The sequence below is a fragment of the Prosopis cineraria genome, unplaced genomic scaffold (assembly GCF_029017545.1).
Source record: "Prosopis cineraria cultivar Desert tree isolate PC_DT_omini unplaced genomic scaffold, ASM2901754v1 PC2, whole genome shotgun sequence".
In the NCBI taxonomy this organism is placed as follows: Eukaryota; Viridiplantae; Streptophyta; class Magnoliopsida; order Fabales; family Fabaceae; genus Prosopis; species Prosopis cineraria.
The window spans coordinates 14,169,101-14,186,425 of NW_026555333.1; the positions used below are offsets into that span (position 1 = coordinate 14,169,101).

Consider the following 17,325-nt stretch of genomic DNA (forward strand, 5'->3'; position numbering starts at 1 on the left):
TATCATTTTTTAACTACTTATTATAATTTAGTTTGATATTTATATTAATTTTTTACAGGTATTTTTTTTATTAAAAGTAATCTTATTTAAAATATGATCAGATATTAAATATAAGTATATCTTTTAATAAGGATTTAAATTTTAGTTTATCACGTTTTGAAGGACTAATTTCTCCTATAAAACTTAATTGTGATGGTGATATTTATATTGATGAAATAATATTGATGGTATTGATTAAAAAGTTTGATTTACTTTTATGTTTTTTAAATAAAATAATAAAAATTGCCTGTCCTTGTTGCTGAAAGAACATGAAATGGGATGGGTATGATGGGAAATGAAGCATTCATACATGCAACAAAACAATATTACAATAACCAAGCGTTACAGATTAATCAATTAATCAAAGCAATAATAGCATGGTTGAGTACATACATCATGCGGTATCAAACATATGAAACGAAGGTAAAGGTCAATAAAGTAATTTAAACTCCACCCACCCTCGGCTGTTGACTCCGTCTGCAATCAAATACAGCTGCCTGGTTTTAAATTTTCTTTATTAAATATTTTGATCGTACTCTATACTTACTCTCAAATTTGAGCGAAGCTGAGAGCGAAAGCCAGAGAGCCGTTGGTATGGCATGTGGCGATTGGCAGTTATCTTTCCCGTTTCCACCTTCAAAACCATTGTTGTGAGAGAGAGAGAGAGAGAGAGAGAGAGAGAGAAGAGCAGAATCAGAATTCGAAAAAGCCACACGTTCTTCACTCCCTCGCCTTTTCAGCACAATAAACCCACCCCACAGTTTCTTCTGCTTCTCTAATTTGTCATGGCTGGAACTGAGTTGAGAACTTGCAAATCGTCCGAGTAAGCCACTACCTATTTGCCTTTTGCGTTGTGAAAACTTCCAAAAGTTCCTCAAAATGGAAGCTTTATCTAAGAAGACCGAACATTTTCAAAAGAAGAAAGACGGGGTTCGCTCCTCTGGGGCCAAAACGGCTAATTCTGAGTCGTTCACCGATTCGAGTGCGGAGTCAAGAGAGACGAGTTCGAGTGTGTCTAGCTCCTTCGGTTCAACTGAAGAAGCTACAGCCATCAAACCGTCCTCTTCGCCTGCTCCTCTTGGCTGGCCCATTCGCAAGGCCACGATTTCCAAGTGCGGCAAATCTGATGAAAAGGATAACCAACCTCTTTCCCATGAGGACAGCTCAAAATTTAGCAGAATCGGTTCAAAAATGTCAGGTTAGCACTTTTCTAGTTTCATACAGTGTTCTTGTTCGGACAACAATTTCAAAATGTGTTACTATATGCATCTATTAGTTGTCTAATTACTCCTTTCTGGTTAAAAAAAATTGTTGAGACAGAGATTGATATGATGAAGGAAAGGTTTGCAAAGTTACTGCTTGGTGAAGATATGTCAGGGTCTGGAAAAGGGGTTTGCACTGCACTGGCTATCTCAAATGCTATTACTAATCTCTGTGGTTTGATTTCTCAGGACTCCTTTAAAATTTCTTCTTTGATTTAAATTTTTGAAACTACGAATTTACTGAGTTTGGAATTTATGCCACATTTAGCCACTGTATTTGGGCAATTATGGAGACTAGAACCTCTGCCTGACGAAAAGAAAGCAATGTGGCGAAGAGAGATGGAGTGGCTTCTTTGTGTTGGTGATCACATTGTTGAATTAATTCCTTCTTGGCAAACATTTCCTGATGGAACCAAGCTTGAGGTAAAAGTTAATTCAGTTTTTATCAGTACCCAGAAAAATTAAGCCTAATTCCAAGCAAGGGAATTAAGAGGTTTCTCGTATGGTGATCCTGCAGGTAATGACTTGCAGGCCGAGGTCAGATCTTTTCATTAATCTCCCAGCTCTCCGCAAACTCGATAACATGCTAATGGTAAGTCTTGAATTTTGACTCTGCCTCTTTCATGATATATTGGCATTTAACTAGTTCTAGTTTGGGCGTGTTGATGAACACATCTCTTGTTGACAGGAAATATTAGACAGTTTCACCAGTACAGAGTTTTGGTACGTTGATCAAGGAATTGTGGCCCCAGATGCAGATGGGTCAGCCTCTTTCCGCAAGCCAATGCAGAGGCAAGAGGAGAAATGGTGGCTCCCTGTGCCTCGCGTTCCTCCTGCAGGTCTGAGCGAGAACTCCAGAAAGCAATTGAACCACACACGAGAATGTGCAAACCAAATTCTGAAAGCAGCCATGGCGATCAACGACAGTGCTTTAGCTGAAATGGAAGTTCCAGAGTCATACATAGAAGCCCTTCCCAAAGTCTGAATTTTGATAAATTCCAATGCATTTATGATTGAAACTTGAAAGAAAGCGGCTTCAATTTGTTGTATGTTGTTTCAGAACGGAAGAAGCTGCCTGGGGGATTTCATATACCGTTACATAACATCAGACCAGTTCTCTTCAAAGTGCCTGCTTGATTGCCTCGACCTTTCCAACGAACACGTGGCTCTGGAGGTTGCTAACAGAGCGGAAGCCTCAATATATGTGTGGCGTAGAAGGGCTCATTCGAGGCCCCCACCTAATCCTAGCCGTTCAACAGCAAAATCGTCCTGGGAAATGATGAGAGATTTCATGGCTGACGGAGACAAGAGAGAATTGCTTGCGGAAAGAGCTGAAAACTTTCTGATATCTTTGAAGCAGAGGTTCCCTGGTTTGACTCAAACCACCCTGGACACCAGCAAGATCCAATGCAACCAGGTTCCAACATTATCTCACTTTGATTTTTTATTTTTTTTCCTCTTTTGAAACAATATCCATCTTTCAAATTTCAAATGTCTCATCTAGAATAATTTCAGGACGTGGGCAAGTCCATTCTGGAGAGCTACTCAAGGGTATTGGAGAGCATGGCGTTTAACATTCTGGCTCGTATTGATGATTTGTTGTATGTGGACGACTTGACAAAACATTCAGACAGGTTTCCGTTAGTTTCTTCGACGGTTAGTCACAATCCTCAGCAGAAGTTTTCTCGTCCGATCTCAGTGTCTGTCTCAGGCACTCCTCACAAATCAGCAGGTAGTGGCACGAATAACTTCTCACCTGGACCACCGCTCATAAGTCCAGCAGAGAGAACTCCTTTCATCCGCAACAACAACAGCCTCAAACCTCATCGTCGTGGGTTTGGGGTGAAAAGGGTGTTGTCGAATTATCTTGGGGTAGAGACGAAAGCCAAAATATGTAGCAATTCAAGTGAAGTGAATTGCTTGAACTCACCAAGTACTACCAGTGGAACAGAGACAGAACATCCTGATCAGCCAAGGGAATCATGTGCTCTGAAAAAATGAACAATATCCAATGTTTCCATTGAAGGACAAGCGTGTTTAATTATGAAAAAATCGTCTCTGTATCATCTACTGATATTTATTGGTAGTTAGAGGTTGGTAGTTATTGTTATTGAGGTGAGTATATTAAGGAGGAGTTATGAAGCAGTTCAGCTCGAAGGCAGTTGGTATACATGTTATTGTATCTAAAGTTGGCTGGAATTGACATTGAATTTTAAAAGAGACTGTCGATTATTTGTGAGTTATGGTGATTTCTTTATCGGACAATAATTGGAGTGATTTCTTATCGTTGAGTGAAAGCACAAAAAATGTAGCTGGATTTGGCAGGGATTTTATGGCTGCAGTGCGCAATTATCTGCCGGATTTAAATTTAAATAGAAAGAAAATGGAGACAAAAATTGGGGCATTCCGAGAATTGAACTCGGGACCTCTCGCACCCTAAGCGAGAATCATACCACTAGACCAAATGCCCTGATTTGGTCATTTTTCCTAATATGGACAAATGATATGCTCGTACCTCTAGCAGACGCTATCACCCAACACCAAGGGAGATTGATGGACTTTATCCTCTTTTTATAAATTCGGTGAAATTTATTTTACTTAAAATTCAATTTGTACTGTCCATTCTTTTATTTTAACACCATCTTTGAAGAAGAGTCAATTTTTCAGCTAATAACATTACATAATTGTAAAACTTTTATTTGATAAATTTCAAAATGTGTAGAATACATGAATTGTGACCATATCTCCCTAACCATCCCTCTTGGCAGTATAAAGAAGTTAGAGAAAAATTCAACTGATGACCCCTGAACAAATTTAATTTTAAACAAAACCTCTACAATTTTAAAATTTTATTGTGCATGTGAAAAATTGAAATATAATTAAAAAACTAACTAAAATGATCTTATTGTTCTTAATAAAGCTAAGCATATAAATAACTTATGTAAGAAATTAATAATTGATGTATGAAAAATAGATAATTAATCTAAGTGAAATTTGTAACTCTCATTAATAGTATAATATCATTATGAATATAAACAAATAAAGCTAAACATATATAAACAACTTGTATAAAAAATAAATAATTAATTTATAAAAAATAAATAATTGACATATGTGAAAATGAGAGATGTAAATTTATAATAATGTTATACTGTTAATAAGAGTTATAAATTTTACATACATTAATTGTTAATTTTTTACATATTAATTGTTGATATTCTTACATGAGTTATTCATGTATCTATTTTTATTGAAGACAATAAGGTCATTTCACTTCACTCTTTATCTTTGTTTTAATTCTTTACATTTATGGTGAAATTTTATTCTTTTAAAGGGTTTGAGTAAAATTAAGTTAGATCAAAAGGTGCTTCATGAAAATTTCCCAAAAAGTTATAGACGTTTCATGGTCTTTTAGCTTTTTATCGCAAAGTAACGCTGTATTAGTAATTTAGTATAAACCTAAGCTAAAAAGAAAAACACACCTACTCCTTTGTTTCCGGAAAAAAGATCTTCATTTTTCTAAAAGTAATTGTGACCGCAGCAGCGCCGCGTCAACATCCCCTTAGGCTAATTGGAAGCGGCTTTCTCGGGCAGCTCGTGAACGGATAATAATTGTGGCATTTTATTAAGTTGATTTTATTGATATAATAAACGGGTCAGTACTCCAATCAACGGGTCGTTGTAGTATAGTGGTGAGTATTCCCGCCTGTCACGCGGGCGACCCGGGTTCGATCCCCGGCAACGGCGTTTTCTCCCTTTTAACCGTTTGCTTTTTCAAATTTGAAAGTTAAATTGAAAAGGAAAAAAAAAAACAGTTTTGTCGTTTACTGCTGTAAAATGATGTGTCCTCACGTGATGTCGCTCGCTTTCGATTGCGTTTTACTCACGCAACTGGCGTCAGTACGTTACCCCATTTCCCGTTGAACAATTCAAATTCATGGGAAACTATATTTATGTTATATATGCTGGTCAGGTTTCAACAACTGTGGTATGAATTTCGAAATTTGATTAGCGTGTCGAACTGTGGTATTAACACGTTTAACCCAAGATAAAAAGCTATAGATTATGATTGACTTAGTCTTAACTTAGTCTTAACAACTGATCGCTTAACAATTCTCTATCTTCCCTTTCTCCCTCTAGCCAGGCCAAACAATACTAGTTATCGGCCATGATCATCCTCTTTCTAAAATTACCAGTAGCATTATGGAGTTTGTTGTAAAATAATTAATAATCACTTTCCACCATGTGCTCAAAAGAGGCCAACAACAGCTTTAATTTGTTGGCTCGCCACGCTACCAACAAATCTATTGACAACATGGAGATGGTCTAAATTCAATTTTTTTATTTTATATTTATAATGAAAAATATATAAATTATAAACTTTTTTAATAGATCCATTTACTAGTTTGAATATTTCAGGTTTTATATATATGATTCAAATTTAATATTATTTTTTATAAATTGACTACTTAAATATATTTTAGATGGCACAAATTTAATATTAAAAAAATTTTTAATGTTAAATTTGGACTGTCAAATTTATTAATTTTTTATAATTTAAGTAATTTTTTATTTTAATAAAGAAAAATAAAAAATTTTAATTCAAATCACTTAAGGGCTGTTTGAAACTATTTTTATTTTATTATTTTGAGAACTGGTGTTCTGTAAAACATATTCTAAGAAAAAAAAGAAAAGTAGGTGTTTTTCTCATTCTTTTTTGTTCTTCAGAACAATAATCACATAACACCTAAAAGTTATTTTTATTTTTTTATTTTTTAAAATAATATTTTATTTTTTTGTTCTTCAAAATACTTTTTAAAAACACGTTACCAAATAGATTTTTTTGTTCTCTTATTCTGAAGAATAGAAAACTGTTTTCAAAAAAGTTTTTCAAATAGACCCTTATTCTTTTTATGGAGGATATGCAATTGAGGAGATGCACGCGACACTTAACTCAAAAGGAAGAGGAAAGCCTAGTCCTCCCTTGTAAGTAGAGTTGAGAATAAGGATCGAGTTTAAAAATCTTGTTAAAAAAAGGGTTCATGTTTGAACAATTTAGGATTTTTAGGGTAATCAGGTTTCTGGGCCTATCCTTGATAAGCAGTGAAAAAAAAAACTCAAGCTCGAATGGCCCTTCAACTCCTGTTCTATTTTTTTTCTTTTATCTTGAAATGCATCATTTAGTAAATGAGAAAAAATCTTAAGCATTTAATCATTTCAAGTTTCCTAACTCCCTTCATCTTTCAACTCAACCTTTCCTTCTTGTCCTTTCCTTTCCTCTAGTTGTCTCACCTCTCCCTCATGTCGTTTTGCTCACTCTCTAGCTCTCTCCATTTATTGACTTACCTCTCCCTCTCATCTCTTGACTTGATGTCTCCTTTTTAACGTTCTATTACTATGGCATTTTGACTCTCTTACTCTCAGATAATTCATCTTTTAGCATACACTCTTTTTAGTTTATGTTGAATTTTAAAGCTAAATTATAATATTAAATATTATAATATTGATTTAAATTATTTTTTAAAAGAATAATATTAAATTATAATATTATTTTTTATTTTTTTGAAATTGAGCTTTTAGGCCAGACTCTGAGCCCTATTAATAAGGACCAAATCTCAAAATTTTGACAAAATTTAAGAAATTAGGCTTTAAAATTTAAGTCCTTAAAAATCAAGCCAGCCTGTCCACCTATCTCTTCTTTTTAAAATTTAGGTTCTTAACAATCAGGCCCACCTGTTTACTATCTCTTTTCATGAGGGAAGGACAGGCATATATTTCACACACAGCACAACACTTCCGTGGTCCCTCGTCAATCACATGGTTGTAGATTTTTTTGTTTTGTGAACTATGATGTCAGTTTATTTATTTTTAGAAAAATTACATCAAAACCTCACACAAAAGATAACTTACTATCAAAGGATTTTATAAATTTTATAAAATATTTTTAAATCTTACATATTTATAACTTAATAAAAAGCATTTATAATTAAACAATAAACATTTATAATTTACTATTATAAGTTGTTTTTTTTCTTTATAAATTACAAATGACGTTGTTTAGTTATATATGTTCTTTGCTGAGTTATAAAATTCATAGGATTTGAGACTTATGAGTTTTTTACAAATTTTATAAAACCTAAATAATAAATTTTTTTATATAGAACTTTGATGTAATTTTTTCTTTATTTTTTTGCACCTTTTTCATGACTTCATATTACAAAAATGCTAGCTACAGTTTGGATGCAAAAATTTATGAAAAATTCACTACAAAGTCTCTCATAAAAACTCTCATTATTATAAAGTTAGAAAAATATAACTTTAAGTTTTTACACTTTATTAAAGTTTTGCAATAGATCATTGTATCATTTTTTTAATATTTTAAGTTCTTATATTTTTATTTTTTAATATTTTAGGTCGCTATAACACTGCTCGTGAAAGGACTTAAAACAAAAGATATATAAAAATTTAAAATATTAAAAAAAATACAGAGATTTATAATAAAACTTGAGTAAAATGTAAGGATTTAAATTTATATTTTTTCGATAAAGTTTCATAAAAATGTATAATTTGTCCCAGGTCCCAAATCTTTTATTCTAAATATATTTTATTTATAATTATTAAAATACCCTTATTGTTATCCTTATTCTTTTTTAATAAATAACCCATCCACTGATTCCCAAATCTTATAGGTTTGTCCTCGACTGGAACCTCTGATGGAAACAATGGTGATAACTGAGCCACCTCCAGCCACCTCCTGCATCATTAAGCGATGATAAGATTTTAATTCGGCATTAATTATTTTATGGGGTTCTTTGTTGCCATTCTCCCTAGTTTTTTTTTATTATATTACCTTCTAAGATTCATATACAATTTTTTTATAAGTAAGCTATAGATTTGGAGGGTAAAATGCTATTTTCCCTTAAAATAAAGTAAAGATGAACTTTAATTTAATATTAGAAATTTATAAATTTTATAAATTAATCATTTAAATGAACTTTAAATAGTTTAAATTTAATATTAACATTTTTGTATTTTTATTTTAATAAATATAATAGTAAAATTATTTAATAATTAATTTAAATGAACAACATGGATCAATTTGAGTTGAAACGGGAAGCCAAGATTGTTCCTAACTTTAATGAGCATTTGGTGCTCAATGCAGAACGCATTTATTAAAAAAGATAAACAAGAGTATTTGAGTGATTATGAGTCAAAATTTATTTAAAATAAAAGATTTGGAAATTGGTGCTACTTTGTATATTTCATAGGTTTAGAATTCCTTTAGGGACTTTACAGTGATTTTTCCAAAATTTATCTTGATCACGTGATTGATTTGGTGGTTGACAAAATAACATTTCTCATAATTTCACTCTTTCAAAATTAAGATTTGTAATTCCCATATCTTCTTTAATTAAAATGGTGTTTATGTTAAATAAGATTTTATAATTTAATAAGTGATATTTCAACTAATTATTATTTCATAATGTAAAATATATTTACTTATAATGCATTTCTCAACCGCATTGAGCCACTCACGCACTGTGTAGTGCGTACAATAGAAATTTTTATGAAGTTTTTGTAAAAGGGTTTTAGCTCAATCAAAAACATTAATTTTTCATAACACAACAAATTATTTTTAATTTTTTTAGTTAAAGTGCCTATATTTATGTAATATTGATAGATAAAAAGGTATTTTTTTCAAAATAAAAAATATCTATCTTATTTTTTAATGTATTTCACATTTTTTCTACTTATTTTCATACCATATGTTACCTTAATGTCTAACTATGTTTAATGAAAAAAATGTCTAACCATGTTTTGAATAGAAGCACCTGGATGAAAGGATAAAAAGATAGATGTAATTAGGGAAAGAAAGTTTGTGTGACGTTTTTAATAAAAATAATATAGATGTATATATAATAAAAGCAGCCATATTTTGTACACTACAGAGAACATGAAAAATAAGTTATATTCATGATTTTTATTTTTATATAGAATTTTTTCATATATTATATATGATTTTTATCTTTGACGCAAGGGAGCAATAACCATTATAATTTTTTTATAATATAAGGTAAAAGTATAAACGAGTAAAAATAAAATTACACAAAACATGGTAAAATACGTAGAGAAAAAAAAATGGCATGAAAATATTAATAAGTTCTTAATAGTATGATATCGAATTTATATATGTAGTGCTGGTCAAACAAAAATTTTATTTATAGGACTCACTCTAATTAAAAATAGAAGACATTTTTAATTAAATTATATTATTCAACACTTTCCTATAAATTAATTATACTCTCCAACACTTTTCGATACATTAATTAATTATATTTACACTAACTTTGTCTTTTCATGCATGTTCTTATTTAATATAATGTTTTATTTTTTTTGATAGTAGAAGAAAATAAAAACAACTATTCCCTCCAATCTATAATATAAAATATTTTTTAAAAATTTGACTTTATTTAATATATAAAATATTGAATATGTGTTGCGTACTCTTTTCAATTACACCATTATCTTATTGAATAATTAATGAGGTATTTTTAATAAGTTAAGCATTATACTTATTATATTTAAGGTCACAATTGAAAAAAATGATTTTTTTAAAAAACCAGATTTTAATAAATATAAATTAATTAATAATAATTTATATTATAATCAGAAGAGAATAACTACAAATTAAAAGATAAGTAACTGAGCTCGTGGTAGAATAAAGCGAAGACCTATGAAAGTAGGGTATTTTATTTAAAGGTAAATATTTAAGTGATTTATTCATTAAGAATATTATTAAAAAGATTTATTAATTATATATTGAAAATTTTATATTTTTGAGTATTTAATTTTAAAAAATATTTTATATTTTTCAATGGTGAAATATTTATAAAGCTGCCAAGCAGAGTTATCCATTCACATTTTGTCGTAATTATTAATATTGATGTTAAGCATATTATTTTTTACATCAATTTTTTTTTTACCCTTCGGACGTCGATTCATCCGACACCGAAATATCGTGTGATGTCTGGGCAAAGGGCCCGAAGGAAAAAAACCGGCAAGAGTAAGACGTGTGTAATACGGCACGGTGTTGCCTTGCCTGCCCTAAAAATAAAAATAAAAAGGAAAACGAAAAAGAAAAAGAAAAGCAGTGTGAGTCGGTGACCTTTCCCTTCGCTTTCACATCCACGCCGAGGAGAAGCACAACAGAACACCGGATCGATAGGCAATCGATTCGGTCACCGTCTTCACTGAAATGTCTTCTTCTTCCACCACCAGTGTTCATATCAGCGCCTTGAACGCCATCGTGAACGTCAACTCCCTCTTCACTCTTGCCGTCTTCATCGGTTTGACTTGGAACCCCTACGACCCCACCAACAGTCTCATTTCCGATTCCGACTGCGTCGCCTCCCCTTCCATCGCCGAGAACCTTGTTTCCTTCCATGTCTACTCCTTCAGCTCCTTTCTGTTCTCTAGCCTCGTCGCCCTCGCTCTCAAGTAGGCCATTCGCCTCTCTCGCTCCCCCGGTTTCCACTATCCCGTCGAGTTCTTCGCCCACATCAACAAAACTGCTCTCCGCCTCGGCATGCTCGTCTCCGGTGCCGGTTCCGTCAGCGGTTGTGGTTTCTTGATGATGGCCTTGGTCAATGTGGTGCAGATCAAGCTGGGCACTCTGGCCTGTGGCAGCTCTCACACTTACTCTGCTGCCATCCCGCTCCTCATACTGGTTCCTTCTGCGCTTCTCATTTACGTATCTGTTGTTTTGTACGCTTTTACTCGCTAGGATTCGTGTGTTTACTATGTATGTTTGGCTTCTTCAACAAAATAGATAGTGTCCTTTATCCTGTATGATTCGGCTTTGACCCTTGCGGAATAGAAAGTGTCCTGCCGCGATCTTGTATGATTCATCTGAAATCACATTGAATATAAGTCTTTTCTTTTTCTTCTTCCCAAATTGCAATTCGCTTAGTATTTTTGTGTTTTAAGAAAAATAATGTGAACTTGGGTTGTGGGTATTATGGATGACTTTTGGCGGTTGAAATCAGCTGCTTCTGTTTGAGTGATATAGAGAGTTCGGGAATGTAGCAAAATTGAGTGAATTGTGGGACGGGTCTTGTGAGTGATCTTAAAGCGATGTTCATTTGTAGTTCATTTTACTTACATCTGATACCATATTACTTTACATCCTCATACTTATGTGGAGCATATAATCTAACTTGTAATTAGACTATTGTGGTTTGGAAAGGCACAAATGTTTGTTTGTGTTGAGGGTCTCTGGAAGGAAAAATCTTTCAACCTTATGATGATGGAACATTTCATTTTTGTCTACGGTTTCTTCTTTTCTTTTTCCAGTTTTGATCAATAAATTTTCAGCTGAATATCAATTCAAACATCCAATTGAATATATAAATATATATCTGCAAGCATCATCAACTTTCGTTTGGAATCATTTGGACGGATGGACCTATGACTACTAATGTTGGAACTAAATGAAACCCCAACTACAGACTGGGTTCAAGGTCCCCTATTTTTAAGAGAGATGTGGAGACTTTACTACTTTGCCATGTGGAGTTTTTCCATCACATAAATACTGAGACTAAACATTATTTATGATTGAGTGTGAATAAAGAAATAGGGATGTTTACATTCTTGTGACATTGTTGATGGAAACAAATATTGCTGTAAGTGAATTGTACTCTGAGTGAAACAAAAGTGATAATGTGGTATTATCAAATCTAAACTAGATAATGGGATTCTCATTTATAATATTTATATATTTATAAGCTGACTGATTTTTATGCATTTAGGAACTTACCATAAACCAATAACATAGATGAGGAAAAATGAAGGTCAAATGACCTTTTTAAGATTTAAATTTTCATTGAAGAATAGCATGTATTGTCATTCTATGCCAAATGGAATCCAAAAAAATACTCTGGAATATATGTGAGAATGATGACATATGGGATTTAGTTAGCAAACAGGGGCAAACATCAGAATGACGGAGTTTCCTTTACAGTTTACAGTGAAAACAAGAAAAATATGTAGAAAAACAGATAATGGTGATCTTCCACCAAGACCATTCAAGAATTTGTCGATGACCTTCACTTTGATTCTTCCCTCTTTTCGAAACCTCTCTTCTGAAACTGAATTGCCAGAAGCCACCCATCCTAAGAATAATATTTGTCTCCTCTTCAGTCTACCCGAAACTGTTACATAGAACCTCATCACAGCCTTCCTATTCTCTACCTCACTTCCTGGATCCTCTAAAATAGGCCTTGAATATGTGGGCTTATCAACTTCTCTTTCTTATCCCCTGTTACGTTCATAGCCTTGGTTCAAGTGACTATGGAGCATTACAAATGGACATAATTTCAATTTGTGACTTTGATTACTCTCCTTTTTTCCACCGTCTTATTAAACCAGATAATTCTGTGGATTGTTAGTCCTCTTATCATCATTCTGAAGCTCTTATACGGCCAAGAAGTTATCCAACTCTTCAGCCATACAGTGGATTGGTGGATTTGAAATGTGTTTTTCTCTACTGTTTTGTCAAATTTAACCAACCGCTTATCTGGTAAATATCAATATCTTATGCTGGACTCTGCTGGAAAAAAAAAAAAAATTAGCCAACAGTTTGCCTTTGCCCAAAAAAAAAAAAAAAATCTACTGAAAATTTGGACGGTTCTTGTTAAGAACTTGTGATAAATTTCAGTAGAGAAACCTCCCAACTCTACTTGTCTGGGACTACACTTGTTTTGGTTAAAAAAAAAAAAGTGTACTACAATTTTGGCTCTGATAAATGTTAAATTTTAATTCTCTGTTTGTCTTTGTATTGCCACTTGTGTCAGTATCTTACGGTGCTCGCTACTTTTGATATCTGCATCCATTGCACAAATATCAACAAAAAAAAAAAAAAACAACAACAAGCATTATCTTATTAGACTTGGACGGCTACATAAATTGTACTGTATCATTATATTTTATCATTTATTAATCTTTTAAAAATGTTGTTAATTAAGAGATTTAGATGAACAGCTTTCATAAATGTTCTTTTGGCCTTCTTCTAATCATTTTTACAAGGTTTAAAATTATTTGTTTCACTTTTTTTATTGGTAGCTTCCGCAGTCTTTTTTGCATATATCCAAATTATCTCAAATGATTTTTTATCATTTTTCTTTCAATAGATGTTGCATCCACTTTTTCTTGTATATGTTCATTTTGAATTTTATCTTTATGTATATATTTGGACAATTATATCAACATTCTTATCTCCACTGCTCTAATTTTATGCTTCTATTGTCTCTTAAAGTCTAACATTCACTACCATATAATATAGCTAGCCTTATAGCAGTTCAATAAAACTTTCCTTTAACTTTATTAGGTACCTTTCGATCATAAATAACTTATTTAACCTTTTTTCAATTAAACCACCTAGTTTGTATTTTATTTGTAGCATCCCCATCAATTTTTCCGTCATGTTGAATAATAGCTTCCTATTAAGGAAAAAATGGATGGTTTGGGCATGTATAAAGAAGACCGCGGGAGGCACTAGTGAGAAGAGTGGAACATATAACTTTGAGCCTTGTTAAGAGAGGTAGAGGAAGATTTAAGAAAACACTCTTGAAAATAGTTAAACGCGATCTCTTAATTAATAATATTTCTAAAAGTTTGATAAATGATAGAGTATAATAGCATCTTGTAATTCATGTAGCTAACCTCACCTGGTAGGATAAAAGCTTGTTGTTGTTGTTTGTTGAATAATAGCTCCCAAATATTTAAATTTTTTTACTTGAGTTATGATTTATTTTTTTTTAATTTCACTTCAAAATTATTACCAATTGACCTCTTATTAAAATTACAATGTAAATATTTTGTTTTATCCATATTCAGGCAAAAAAATTTTTTTGACTTCAAGGTCTTCCTCTATAACTCAAGTTTGTAGTTAACTTTTTCTCTTGTTTTCACAACAAAAATTATATCATTTGCAAAAAAGTTTGTATTTGAGGATTTCTTCTTGAATATACTTGGTCAAAACATTTAGGATCAGATCAAATAAATAAGGATTCAAAGATGATCCTTGACGTACCTTATCGGAAAAGTCTTTTGTTTTATCGCTAGATATTTTTATACTAGTTGTTGTCTCCTCATATATCTCTCATATAGCTTTAATATAGGCAATCTAGTCTTTCACTTGGGTTTGGAACTAGCTATAAATATAACCAGAGTTCCATTGCAAAAATATCATCTGCATTAATTTTAGTAAGAATCCATCACGATAAATTTTAGTGGAGCCATTAGTGATCATTAAGTAAGTACTTCTGTCTTTAAGTGTAATATGAGCAAAATCCACGCTCATGTCTTCACTACCGCACTCCATGTACAAGTAATTTATTTTGTTTCTCTTGTAACTACCGCACTCTCTTATGTTGCATTATTTTGTTTCTCACTTTCTCTAAGAAATGAGTTGCATATTTCATGGTTCATGAATAATAATATGGCTTGTTAAGTTTTTATATTACATATTGATTGCAGACGTTCTGGATTAAACTCCTTGAGTCCATTCTAGGCATAGTAGACGTTATCTCTTGGATGAAAGCTATAGAATTTGGCTGTCTTAGGGTAAAGTAATATCATTAGTCTAGTTTATTGCACCTTATAAATATGACAGTTCTTAGAGAAGCCAAAACGTGAACTCTTAGCTCAGTGCGGCATATTCTTTTCATTTTATAGAAGGGATTAAAGCAGAAAGACTGACGTGGCTCATACTTGAAATTTTTTATATGCTGTTTACTTATAAAAAGTTGTTTGACACTTCTACGGGCTAAAATCCTAATGGAAACTTTGCATACTATCATTGGCCGAAGATAGCAAAATAAAGCTTAACCTATTGATGGAGGAGCAAGTGATGGAATAAATTAAAGCACTTCCTCCAGTCGCAGCTCCACCTTGAATTGGGGACATCACATGCTAGCGCCTTTCTATTACCTAGTGGAGTATAAAATGCTATGAAGTGAAGTTTTATAAGCAGGATTAAGGAAGCACAAGCTCAGATGAATTACATTTGTTTTCTAGTGCTTCTTGTGATTCTTGCCCTCATAAACCATAATGAAGTTTATGGGGCTGGTGAATGTGGGAAATCTTCTCCTGACAGAGAGGCTTGGAAACTAGCTTCTTGTGTAATAGCAGCACAAGATGGGAATGCTCCAGTTTCGGATAGGTGTTGCAGTCACATAAAGAGACTTGGCCAGAATTTTGCTTGCCTTTGTGCTGTTATGCTTTCTAGCACAGCCAAAAGTGCTGGAGTCAAGCCAGAAATCGCAGTCACCATTCCAAAACGTTGCAATATTGTTGATCGTCCTATGAGTTACAAGTGTGGAGGTCTGTGATGGTTCATTGCAATTTATTCATTTCTGTCTTGAATGTTAACTATCAGTAATATATGGCGATACTCATAATCATACCGATCATTTTAATTTTTCCTTCTTTGCTTTTGCAGATTACTCAGTGCCTTGAAAGTTGAAAGGGTAGTGGTTATGGACATGCAAAATGTGTGGTGCGAATCTCTCGAAGAGTGTGAATTATAGTTCACTTTATGTTGGTGGAGTCCTATGTTATGTTTAAATAAAATAGCTTAAGCCATATATTGGATAAGCTTCTATAATTTAGCTTTGCAAAAACTGATTTGTTTCCATTATTGGAGCAATAAAATTGGAACTATTATCTTTTGGACTGAAAGGAAAATGGAACTAATTCAAACTTAGATTAACCCCTCAATCATAAAATAAGAAATATTATTACTTTGACATCCTAACTTAAATGTGCATCCAAACCTTTTGTGTGAATGTAAATACTGGATGCACATAAAAGGAGTAGACTTATGTATACACAATTTTTTTTTTAAAAAGTGTCTGTTAATATTATAGTTAAATATCTCAATTCCATGTCTTTGGTTTCCTCTTTGAAGTTAAAATTTTATACCAAGTAATTAACTGCACCGGTTTGTCTGATGCATTTAATATTTGTTCAAACCTTGTTAACACTTGTATTAGTTTGTTTGAAGTTGCCAATACTTGTTACATGCTTGGTAAGGCCTTGATAACAATTGCTTCGAGATTTTCCAATGTAGCCAACACTTGCCATATGTTTTTTTTTTTTTTTCCCTCAGGTGTGCTAACAATTTGATATTTAGTACTACCAATTCTAAATTGTAGGTAAGTGCTATTAGCACAAATTTTCTTTTATTTTTAGTTTTCATTAATAAGATTCAAACTTCAAATTTTGTTTTAGGATATTAAGTCTAATACACATGAACCTAGATGACAACTACTTTTTTTATTCTATCACTTTGTGCGATGGAGAATTCAAATTCACGCTCATGTACGACCATTCTTATTAATGATAACCTCGCAACGCTAGCTTTAATGATGCTTTTGATATTTTTATTTAACACAATTACATATTCCACGATTTAGATTTGATATTTCAAGATAAATTGATTCAATTTCCATAACCAGTCTAATCAAGCATCTCTAAATAAAAAGACAACAATTTTAATTGTAGAAATAAATTATACTCTTGACCAAAAAAAAAAAAGAAGGAATGGAATTATACTCTGGAATTTTAAAGCAAGGAACTTTTTGGGTTTAAACTATAAAATTATTATTATTGTAAATCTAAAAGCTTGTACAAGAAGTATATTTTTGGTAGATTCTTCACATATAGCCTATAAGTACTTCCCTTGTCCCAAATTATAAAATAATTTAAAACAAGATTATGTATATCAATAAAGCTTAATAATAATACTTTATAATTACTTTTTTAAAATAAAAATATAAACTTATAAAAAATCTTTATTTTAAATATCAAATTATTTTAATTCTTTTTTCATTTTAAAAATAATATTAAAAAATATCATTAGTAAAATCTTATGTATCTCAAATTATTTTATATTTTGAGATGTCAATATTCTTTTAAAATTGTTTTAGAATTTAGAAGAGAGAAAATATTTTACTGATCCTTC

General features: G+C 32.0%; 3 protein-coding genes and 2 non-coding genes across 5 annotated transcripts; 4 read left to right on the plus strand and 1 right to left on the minus strand.

Annotated features, from left to right (window-relative positions):
- Nucleotides 1-605: 605 nt before the first annotated feature.
- On the plus strand, nucleotides 606-3,544 carry LOC129303191 (rop guanine nucleotide exchange factor 7). Its single transcript, XM_054942319.1, has 7 exons — nucleotides 606-1,237; nucleotides 1,360-1,476; nucleotides 1,570-1,724; nucleotides 1,819-1,893; nucleotides 1,990-2,280; nucleotides 2,362-2,718; nucleotides 2,817-3,544. The coding sequence occupies exons 1-7, from the start codon at nucleotides 919-921 to the stop codon at nucleotides 3,300-3,302; spliced, it is 1,800 nt and encodes a 599-aa protein (XP_054798294.1). The 5' UTR covers nucleotides 606-918; the 3' UTR covers nucleotides 3,303-3,544.
- Nucleotides 3,545-3,699: 155 nt separating this feature from the next.
- TRNAP-AGG (transfer RNA proline (anticodon AGG)) lies at nucleotides 3,700-3,771 on the minus strand. Its single transcript has one exon. It is a non-coding gene; the product is annotated as a tRNA-Pro (tRNA).
- A 1,205-nt stretch (nucleotides 3,772-4,976) lies between these two features.
- TRNAD-GUC (transfer RNA aspartic acid (anticodon GUC)) lies at nucleotides 4,977-5,048 on the plus strand. The gene has a single exon. It is a non-coding gene; the product is annotated as a tRNA-Asp (tRNA).
- Nucleotides 5,049-10,557: 5,509 nt separating this feature from the next.
- On the plus strand, nucleotides 10,558-11,256 carry LOC129303842 (uncharacterized). Its single transcript, XM_054943382.1, is given in 1 exon segment — nucleotides 10,558-11,256. A coding segment is annotated over 1 exon segment (528 nt). The 3' UTR covers nucleotides 11,086-11,256.
- On the plus strand, nucleotides 10,908-15,966 carry LOC129303843 (putative lipid-transfer protein DIR1). The gene is made up of 3 exons (XM_054943384.1): nucleotides 10,908-11,028; nucleotides 15,170-15,683; nucleotides 15,802-15,966. The coding sequence occupies exons 2-3, from the start codon at nucleotides 15,356-15,358 to the stop codon at nucleotides 15,816-15,818; spliced, it is 345 nt and encodes a 114-aa protein (XP_054799359.1). The 5' UTR covers nucleotides 10,908-11,028; nucleotides 15,170-15,355; the 3' UTR covers nucleotides 15,819-15,966.
- Nucleotides 15,967-17,325: the final 1,359 nt, after the last annotated feature.

What these genes read in the sequence shown, in the direction of transcription:
- LOC129303191 (XM_054942319.1), top strand. Translation starts at nt 919, where the DNA reads ATGGAAGCTTTATCTAAGAAGACCGAACATTTTCAAAAGAAGAAAGAC. An exon ending in TGCTATTACTAATCTCTGTG is followed by an intron (nt 1,477 to 1,569) that starts GTTTGATTTCTC and finishes TGCCACATTTAG; the next exon opens with CCACTGTATTTGGGCAATTA. An exon ending in AACTCGATAACATGCTAATG is followed by an intron (nt 1,894 to 1,989) that starts GTAAGTCTTGAA and finishes TCTTGTTGACAG; the next exon opens with GAAATATTAGACAGTTTCAC.
- LOC129303843 (XM_054943384.1), top strand. Translation starts at nt 15,356, where the DNA reads ATGAATTACATTTGTTTTCTAGTGCTTCTTGTGATTCTTGCCCTCATA.